The sequence below is a fragment of the Daucus carota genome, chromosome 6 (genome assembly GCF_001625215.2).
Source record: "Daucus carota subsp. sativus chromosome 6, DH1 v3.0, whole genome shotgun sequence".
In the NCBI taxonomy this organism is placed as follows: domain Eukaryota; kingdom Viridiplantae; phylum Streptophyta; class Magnoliopsida; order Apiales; family Apiaceae; genus Daucus; species Daucus carota.
The window spans coordinates 21,005,559-21,016,305 of record NC_030386.2 but is presented as its reverse complement, the minus strand read 5'-3'; the positions used below and the strand labels follow the sequence as shown (position 1 = coordinate 21,016,305).

The window sequence follows — 10,747 nt, the reverse complement described above, 5'->3', positions numbered from 1 at the left end:
CTACTCTCAACTTGCTAGAACGTACACGCTGCCCAGTATTGCAATAGGTTAACACAGATCGCCGTCTCATTTCCAAAATTTCTCCTTTAAAATAAAGATTACTAGTATATGTTAAGGTTTAGAGAGTCAGAGCTATCACTTTCGATGGAACGAAAATTCGACCCAATCTGACGTGAAACAATTTTAACAAATATGAATTTAGTTAAAAATATTTCTGTTATGACTAAAAAGTCTTTTATAATTGTAAGTAAAATGTACTCCCTCCGTGCCCGGCAGGTTGTTTACACGTATTTTGAGACTCCCGTAAAATATATGTTCATAATGATTTTTTTAATTTTTTATGAATAAACATTTAAATGTCAAAATTTTATTCTAAGAATTTTTTTTTAATTTTATATGCAACTGTTGTACTTTATAAGAATTTCAAAATATACATCAAAAAATAACGTAAAGTATATGATGTGCAAACAAATGAAAAAAAGTAAAACTATATACATTTTGGACGAACAAATTAGATCATGAATCCAAAAGCATCATTACTTGCTCTTGTTGATATGGCTCACACGTTAGCGTGGGACTGTTAATTTGGAACATGTGACCGTCATCTTGGAAGCGTGGAAGAAAAACAGTCGAACCGCAGCTTCGTCCCGCTATAAATCAAATTACATGTGCTTTCCTCTCCATAATGTGTCTCCAATAATTTCCTTCTTCTGAAAATGACAATTTTTCTTTCATTTTTCAACATATTCGAAATTCAATAATCTCCTAAATATCTTTCCGCATTCTTCTACTATATAAATAAAACCTTCTCCTCCTCCTCCTCCTCATATTCACAATCAACAAACCATTTAGCAAGCATTATTATATTAACATATATCTTGAGCCTAAACAAACATACTATATTTGGAGATCTGTAATGGCAGCAGTAGTAGATGTGTGGGTTGGAGAGCTTGCAAAGCTGGGAGAGAAAGTGAAGATACCCAGCTGTGTGTTTTTCGATACCAGAAGAACGAGAAAAGCTTGCGAATCTGCTCAGGTCATGGAAGCAGAAGTAGAGGAACAGAGTAGTGAATCCAGAGTTAAGGTGAATGCAAAGATTGAGGACACACTTTCAGAATCCACTGTCTTCATGCTCATGAACGCGTTTGCTCCCTCCTAATCGTTTACGTTTACTACATTCCTAATGTTATTTATCTGTATGTAAATTGATCACTGTATCATGTATTTATTCATCACAAGGAAGATAGAATGCAAATTTAGTGCAATATGTTGAACTAGTTATATGTTTCCTTAAGGTAACACTAGAATAAAGTTATATGGAGACCCCTTTGGTATTAAAGAACTCGAAAATGTTTTACTCGCGTAACATATATAGTCTCCAAAGTCTCCGATAAAAATGTGGTTTCTATATAACTCAACCCAATACTAACCCAGAAACTCGGGCATATAATATAGTGACATGCTAAATTAAAAGGTTATGTAAAAATATCAGATGCTAATTGTTGAGAAGAACATTAATGCAGATTTAAGTATAGTACAGATTCTGAACTCGAACAAAAAGAGATATCCCCTGCAACTCTGTGACAGATTGGTAACAGTAGCTAATATAAAACCAGTAGCATCCTAAAAATTCTTTAAACCAGGTGATAGAAATCGCGTGAAACCATTCATAACAAATGAGAAGAACTTGCTCGATCTTCTCTTTTAAAAGGTCGAATGTCGTGAGTATCAGAAGAAAGTCTTTATCGGAATTCGGAAGAGGTTGGAATTTGGATGGTTCACAGTGGTTTCAAACAAAATCAACTCCTCAGCATATTGTTTGCAGCATCATATGAAATTGACAGTAATCTGTTAAAAGACCCATATATGACAAGATCAACGTCTTCAAACATCTCTAACTTCTTCATTATCTTTATGTAACTTGATTAAGCACTTCCTATCTACTCTTTCTTTTTCTATCAATTCAACTGCAATTTGCATAGACGCAGTAAATTTACACAACAAAAAAAATTTCAAGCAAGAAACAGGCACAGGCTGCGGTGCTGATCATGAGGAGCTGCTGATTTCAACACTGCCAGAAGACCACTCATTTATATTATAAGTTGGTTTCTCAAAATCCCAGTTTAGAATCTCCCTTGCGTATTTCAGTGCTTCATCCACACTATCAGCTTCCAGTCCACTAACCTGTGATACGTATAATCTGTTTCCAGTTAAGGAATAAAACTCTCCTTTGAACTTTGATGCAATGTAATGGAATGCTCGTTGAGCTAATGAAGCATTTGAATTGTTGCTCATGTTGGAGTTTGGATTGCTGCTAATCACTGGATTGAAGTCATGAAACCATTCACAACGAGTGAGAGGAACCTTTTCAATCATCTCTTCTAAAAGGTCGAATTTTGTGAGTATCAGAAGACAGTCCTTTTCAGAAGAGATTGCATGGTTCACTATGGTTTCAAACAAATTTCTACTCTTCAGCATATTGTTTGTAGCATCACCATTGGTGTCATATGAAAACTGACAGTAATCTGTTAAAGAAACACAATATATGACAAGATCAACTTCTTCAAACATCTCTAACCACTTGCACTTATTACCAAGGCTACTCGTGTGCACTCTAATGAGTTGGTATCTGCAACAGCAAAATAAGGTCTATTTCAATAATCAAATGCTCAGTTCTATAAAGAAACAATAATCTTCCTTGGTTGTAATTATAGACGAAAAACACATTATGACATCGTTATATTAATATTTCACTTGTAACAGTCTAAACAAGCAACATACACATGATTGAAGCTGTATCAATGATCTTAAACTACTACCAAGGATCTTGATAAAATGACCTTCTGGCGCAAAGATTTTGTAACTTAAAATTGTTAGTGACAATCAAACAATTTCTGTGAATATGAAATCTGAATTCATAATATGTGCAAATAAAGAGAATTTGTGACCAAACCTTTTTAGCGGATCATCATGATCAGTAATGTCCATGTAGCTGTCCTGAACTGATTTGGGGAATGAAAATTCAACACTGGCAATCCCGTTAGATAAAGTGATGCCTTCAGCATGCAGAATGTCTATGTCAGAAGGCTCATAGTCTGCCCTCGTAATTTCAACAGCCTTTAAAATGAAACTGGTCAGACTATGCATAATTCACTTGAAAGTTGAAGGAGCCAGCTATTTAATGATCTAGTGTCATTTGACACTTTGCTACTCAGAGGATTAATTTCGTTGACTGAGAATTGTGAGCATAAGCTTACCCGATTTAAAAAATAACTGACACCTTGAGAAAGCATTTGGAGTTCATTTATCCGGTTGTATGTGGCTTGAATGGCTTTATCCTTCCACAGTTCCTCCACTAGTGGTGCATACTCTCGAGTAGAAGCTGGGAATATGGCCTCTAAATTTCCGGACACCATAACTTGGAGAAGCCAATCAGAAAATGCTCTTAGTCTTTTGTTGATGGAATAAATACTTTCTTCAGCAATCTGGTCAGTACTTTGTGTGCCTACATGTTCGTTATATGTGTTTCAGTGTCAAGATATGTAGTAACCCGTAAAATCAAATAAAATGCAGAAGGTATAGGCTTTGCATCTGGAAGAATTTTTTTCATTATATTCTACAGCATCATATGTTTGCAGCACAATATCCGCATCCTATAATCAGCACTGAGATTCCAGGCTGAATCAGTTTACCAAATTGATAACAGAAAAGCTATAGCAAGTGCAAAGCTAATTCCAGTGGTGAAATTTTTTACCAAATTGATTACAGAAAAGCTATAGCAAGTGCAAAGCTAATTCCAGTGGTGCAAATTTCTCTCAAACTTGTAAACCAAAACTTCTTTGTATGTTCATATCACAAGTTCAGATGCACAATTCAGAGTGGACTTGATTTTTTATCTTCTGGGAGTTGTATCTGATTCTAGTGGCCTGACCAGTGTTTTCTTACTATTAAAATGTATATAATATATACCAGAGCATGAACAAATTGCCATACATGATCCAGCCTCGAAGTTGAATGATACTTTCAATTCATTAGTTAAAGTGAGCTGTGATGGATTAAGCAGGTCCACTTATATTTTACATGAATAATGCTGACAGAAGTGAATTTATTCCTCTGTACCTGACGGTGAAGCACCAAGCTGATCAGCATGTTTCATCCTCGCTCTGTTCAAACTTTCCTCCTCAAATCGTTCACGATCCTCAAGAAGAATACCAATATAGCTGTAGAGCTTGCTCTGAATAATGATTTTAATTTCTTGACGCTCTTCTTCAGAGAAAGGAGCATTGTACAAAATTTTAGCCTAAACAAAACATGAAAATTACACTGATGAGTTGGAACTTTCTGTGTGCAATATACTGGTGCAATTCTGAGTCATGAATTCTTTTTAAAGATGCCTTCAGGCATGCATATACCTTAAGAAATAAAATGAAATTGCATTTTTCAAAAAACCCCTATATAATCTGTAATATTGACCTTCTTGCAAGTTTTTAGCTTAAGTGTGAATTGATATACAGACCCTTTCCCTATTTTCACATCAATGAAAGCCTATCACATATTATGCATAACAGATGTCATACCTGTTTAAATAAGGTGCTGGTTCCAGATTTCTCAGAACCAACCATAAGAAATTTACAAGGTTTTCTCTGCTCAAGGTTGCCCGAAGCAAGTTTGCTAGTAATTTTATTATCTTCTTGTATACCAGAATGTGCAGCCTCAGAAGGCACTGGCAAAGATAAAATAGCACAAAGTAGTTTGATTCTAGGCTGAAAAATAGCATATGTCAGAATTTTTGCAACGTAAACAAGCATAAATATCACCAGAAACATTATTGCCTACCTTAAATAATTTTTGCTTCATGACATTTTTTTGCCCCTCCTCCTGGAAGGAACCATCAGCACTCATCCAAAAGTGTGGTTTTCCTTCACAATTAATTCCTGCAAACTATAAGGTTTGACAATATGGTCAAAAATATTATGCAGAATTACATACTTGCAGTGTAACAAAATACAGTCATGTATACCTCTAACATCCAGAGTTCCGATCTGGTGATCTCCCTATTATTTACCAAAATGTTTGTATTGCCATTGCTGGCATTTCGCATGATCTGATCACCAACAGACAATTGAGCGCTAATAATCTGGCAAGGCTTCTTCCCTTCCTGTTTGAACAGGATTGGCGATCTATTATAAACAAGCAAGTTAAATGTTAATGATTAAACTAGAAACTGAGTAATTCTCACCTTTCCCCATAGTCCAGACACCTTGTCATACCAATACTTTATGGGTTCTAGCTTTCTCGGAGGATTTGGACAGCATAGCAATTCAACCAGCTCTGCTTCACTAAGTGATCTGCCATTCACATAGATCAATTCAGGTGGAAACTGATTGGCTTTGCATGATATCTCATGCCTCATGATTTCTTTTGCTCTTGCCTTAACGTGTAATCTTTTAATCATTCTAGAACTTTTTCCCAAGGTCGCTCTCTTTGACTCATCAATCCTATAACCAATGCAACTAATACACTTTCTTCCTTCTGGCATCGATCCCATTGCCCTCAGCACACACTTGTAGCAATACTTCGCACTACAAACCAAGCAAGCTTCCTTCTGTGTGAATTGGTTTCCCTTGAGACATAGATGGCATAATCCTTTCCCAACACTAGCCCTAGTACTTCTTTGCTTTTCTTGTACAACAACTGACTCAACGTGATCATTCTCCCCATAAACAATATCACTCAATTCAGGATCACGAAACTTCACTATAGGTATTCTATGGCGAGGAGACCTGGCCTCATGAACAGACTCCTCTTCTTCACAAGACGTAATTTCAGAGGAAAGAATAGGTGATCTCAATCCTGGTTTATCAAATTCTGAAGAAAGACCTCCCACAGGACCATCACTTACACCCTCCACATCCATATTTTCTGACAATTCATGTGAATTACCATGACTCTCTGAGACCCCTAAACTCCTAGAACTTGCATTTCTATTCAAAACTCTCCTTGTTATAAACTCATAACTATCAGAATATCCTGATTCACCTGAATCATCAATCACATTAACAACTCTAAATGATGTACCTTGACCACTTGATAAACGAGCTTCACGACCATCATCAAATCCACCTGCATCTATTACAGAAATCGGAGAATTAGCTGCTGCACTTAAATCCAACTTTCTCTCATTTGGCAATCTCATGCTCAAATGATCCTTCCTCTTCTTAACTATAGGTTGAACAACAGGCAGTGACAAATTACTCAAACTAGATGAAGTAGAAACCTCTGCAGCTGTCGGAATGTGACCAACATCCACAGGAACCACCCGAGGAATATCATAAGTCACCGGAGGGCCACTGTACTGCAAAGCAAATGAGTACTCCATGTTGTACTCATCATCAGCATTAAAATTCGAATTCGAGGCCGATGGATTAGTAGGCAAAAATTTTCTGAAAAAAGTTGCCATCGAGTTAAATCTTTTTCCTTCAAAAATTGAAGGAAAAAATCATTCTTGTTTTTTGAATAACAAGTACAACTAAACCTAAAACAGAGGAGATCACTAAAATTCTAAATACTTCAAGCAAAAAAAATAAATATTTAAGAACATCATGGTTTACTATAAGTCAATAAACACAAGAACCAAATTTCAACTTCTAACTAACTTGGCAGAAAACACATCACTTGACCAAGTCTGTAACACTTTTCTTGTTGACTAAATTCACCGTTTATTTTTTCTGAAGTTACGACATGAAATAACCTAGTGATAAAAGCTTATTTCCGCTCTCGAGAAAGTTGACGTGGACTTAAAATGTGTTGCTTACCAAAAGGGTAGAGAGGAGTGAGACTTGAATGGAGACTTGGGAGGCAAACAAAGACCATTTCTTGGTTTTAAAATGAAACGCGTTTGGTGGGAAAGATATACAAAGGACTATGATGGGGAAGCATATATAAAAAGACAAAAGAATGGGCAGTGTTTTTCTTAATTTTCTGAACACAAATTTGGAATAATGAGATGAGTAAGCACTGCACTGGGCCTTGATCTCTTGTCTCCTTGCGGAAGATGGCGATTGCATTAAAATAATAAAAAATTCACATGCCGGAATTGGCTCATGCCGCATGTCATCGCGGTGCTCGGTTTTACGAGGATAAGGCCACCACTTGGTAACTGCATCTGAACTAGTAACTGCATCTGATTTCAAAAAAAATCCCAATTGTTCCGAACTTTTTAGTTTTAGAATGGAATATTTACGGAAAATTTTTAAATGGCAGTTCCAAAAAAACGTAATTCTATATAAAAAAACGTATTCGTAAAAATATTTGGAAAGGTAAGGGATCTTGGGCAGCCTTAGAAGCGTTGTCATTAGGTAAATCTCTTTCTACCGGAAACTCACTATCTTTTTAAACATACGAGTAATTAAATTACAAGAATACCATCTTTATCTTCTCATTCTTTTTTTTACTACTCTCTCCTCCCTTTCTCACCCTCCTCTCACTCACCGTCTCTCTCTCCTCATTAAATTGAACAAACCAATAAAACCCCGAATCACAATGCTATAGCAACGCATTTATTACAGTGCGATTATGTACAAATGCTGACTGAATCTGCAAGGCGAGTAATGTGTTCTTTTTGCATTTTTCAATACCTGTGTTTTTGATTCAAAATTTAATTTGAATTCGATGAAGCTTCTTCAATCTCGATAGATTAAAACTTCTTCTTGAACTCATCGATTGAAAGTCTATAGGATTAATGGGTTACTTAAAGTTAGTATATATATCAATTCCTTATGGGGCCGTGGGCTGTCGTCCGGGAGTTCAAATATATATATATGAGCTGCCATCACCATATATTTTTATTTTTATTCATGGTGTGGGGGGCTGGATATTGAAAAGAGAAGGTAGTAAAGTTATGTTGTTTATTTAATTGGTTGCTTTTAGTTGATTTCATGGTTACTTTTGTGATATTAGTATTAGCCCCGCAAGGTACTCATTTTCGTCATCTGCAACCACATTACAACTTATTATGCAATTAAATGTAATTTTTAAGAGATTTTTTTAAAGTTGCATTTGTAGTTGCATATATAGTTGCTGACAGTTGCAGATATGGTTGCATATGCAACCTCCGTATTTTTGCAAATATTTTTTGGAGTGTAGTTATTTTACAATTTGTTTTAAAAAGCGACGGTATTTTTGCAAAAATTCTTTTAAACTTGGATATTTATGGAAAAAGGCCCTAATAATTATAGACTCCCCATACTCTCATATTATCCGGACTCCGTAGACCTCAACTCAATAGTATATTTTGGAAACAACAATTAATTTATATGAACAAATAGATGTGTGTGACGATATTTTAAAATCCTTATCAGCACCTAGAGAATAAAAATTAGTCACTTAAACTTTCATTTTGTCAAGTAAATAATGATTTTTTTAAATATCTAATATATAAACTAAGTAATAAAATAAAGCAAACTATGATATTCAATGTTAAATTCATGAGACAATTTTAGATTTCGGTGATATGTCTTATTTTATTTTATTTTTGCTAAATAATTGTATGTCTATTTGACGTAACTTTCATGATATATTATTCTAAAAGAAGCATACAAATAATCTATCACTTCCCATATAAGAACAAGTGTTCTGTTTAGAACCATGATTATATTCATTCTTTTTCATTTAAATTCATGTAAATTTTTTATAAAATTTATATATCGTTAAATTCAACATTAAAAACAAATTTATGTGAATTATTGAAAATTAGTGAGTATTACTACATAATACTATAACAGTTTTGATGGCTTTTTCCAAAATTCTACATAAAATGATTCTTTTCGAAACATTGTCTTAAATCATATTCGACAATGTATCGTAGTTGCTCAAGGAAATTAAATTTCTTAATATACATATCGATTTGGAAATAGTACAAAAAATCTATTCAAACGGAACATAAGAAATCTAATGATGTGTAAACGCACGATATTTGTTGTGTTGTGGTTCGACAAATGCAGGTCGTATAGTCAAGGAGACATGTTCTATAAATTATTATAGAGTAAAGTGCATTATGTGTACTTGCACTTTAAGCGAGACACCACTTTTAATACTGCACTTCTAAAACCACCACATGCAATATCACAGTTAATAACCCGATATAGTTTATGCAGTACTGTCTATAATTCTAACAAATATAAGAGTATTTGTGTAATTTCACCTCTATAACGGCTCTTTTATGCTTCTTTTTGCTATTTAATGAAGCTGCAACCTCCCCAAATCATTCTACAGCCTCACGCAACCCTAATTTTTCAATAGTTCTCTCATAAGCTACCTGGAAAATTAGGGTTGAGTGAGTCTGTAAAATAAATTGGGGGGTTGCAACTTCATTAAATAGCATAAAAGAACCGTTATAGAGGTGAAATTACACAAATACCCCTTTGTCCGTTAGAATTATAGACGAGACTGCATAAACTGTATCGGGTTATGAATTGTGATATTGCATGTGATGGTTTTAAAAGTGCAGTATTGCAAGTGGTGTCTCGTTTAAAGTACAAGTACACATAATGCACTTTACTCATCATTATATAATTATTACTAATTATTTCAAGAGGAAATGATGAATGAAGTTATTTTAACTAACTGATTTATAATTAAATTCAAATGATTAGATCCTAAAATAATCAAATTTAAAATATAGAACAATTAGGTCCACCATGCATGCTTACATCATAATCAATATCTAAGCTAATGCAATTAAAGTGGTCATGTAACTGGAGTTTATATCAACACTCCTGAAACATACTTACACAACTAATCACTTTTAGTAATTCAATCAATCGGGTGATTAAAACAATGCTAATCTCTCTCGAGTGTTAATGATATCAGAATTTCAATAAAAAATTTACACTTATATTCAATTCTGCTAATCGTATGTGTGCCTTAGTAATATACCTCTACATCGTCCTTCTATTTGCTTAAAATTTATTTGTGATCAGCTGATTACATAAATTAATATCAAAGCAAAATCACTAGAATAACAATAACCAATCCAATCACTATGAATATAGCGCTAAAATTATTGCACAAACATGGCTTTCCCACCCCTGTAAAATACTATAATAAAAAAAAAACAAGTAGGATAATAAAAATACATAATTGAACTAACGATAATAAATAAGAGAACTAAAAAAAACTTTTAACCATAAAAATTGCCACATCAAGAAGAGTCATAGTTATTCTCCATATCTGACCCTTATAATATTCAATAATCTAATAATATACATTAATCTAATGATCAAGCTTGGTCCCGTGTTTTAGCTTGTCTTAGTATGTTGGTTATGTAGTAGCTTAGGTTTTAATTCCGTTGGTTTCTAGTGTCCTTTTGAAACTTTGGTTTCTAGTGTCCTTGAAGCTTGGCGCTATTTTCGTTATGTAAAGCCAGCTTCCGTTTTATTAATGATATCGCTCTAGCTTATCAAAAAAAAAATACATTAATATTTGGTCTCATCTCTAATAATAAAATTATTCTTAATGTTTTAAATCAATATAGAAATAGAACTCTACAATCAATTAACTAGTATTCTTCATAAAAATACGCAACTGTTATTACAACTCTATTTACCGGTTTTGCGGAGGAACTTTGTTTCTTGGGCTATCTTTGAATTCTAAAGAATTCATTAAACTTCGTATGAGAAGTAGGATTATCTAAATCTGATGTGTGGAACTAAGATATGAATAGTCTAAAAATTGGATTATTGAGTCA

The 10,747-nt window shown here is 34.1% G+C and overlaps 1 protein-coding gene across 1 annotated transcript; it reads right to left on the bottom strand.

Annotated features, from left to right (window-relative positions):
* Positions 1-1,881: 1,881 nt before the first annotated feature.
* LOC108225716 (extra-large guanine nucleotide-binding protein 1) lies at positions 1,882-6,882 on the bottom strand. Its single transcript, XM_017400648.2, has 8 exons — positions 5,240-6,882; positions 5,021-5,158; positions 4,837-4,941; positions 4,578-4,763; positions 4,120-4,300; positions 3,258-3,505; positions 2,954-3,117; positions 1,882-2,629 (listed from the first exon to the last, which is right to left on the bottom strand). Exons 1-8 carry the CDS (start codon positions 6,458-6,460, stop codon positions 2,047-2,049), a joined length of 2,826 nt encoding a protein of 941 aa, XP_017256137.1. The 5' UTR covers positions 6,461-6,882; the 3' UTR covers positions 1,882-2,046.
* Between the last annotated feature and the right edge of the window lie 3,865 nt (positions 6,883-10,747).

Coding starts and splice junctions, on each gene's coding strand:
- LOC108225716 (XM_017400648.2), bottom strand. CDS start 6,460: ATGGCAACTTTTTTCAGAAAATTTTTGCCTACTAATCCATCGGCCTCG. Junction 4,301..4,577: donor CCAGCACCTTATTTAAACAG/GTATGACATCTG, acceptor TGTTTTGTTTAG/GCTAAAATTTTGTACAATGC. Junction 3,506..4,119: donor GCTTGGTGCTTCACCGTCAG/GTACAGAGGAAT, acceptor ACGAACATGTAG/GCACACAAAGTACTGACCAG.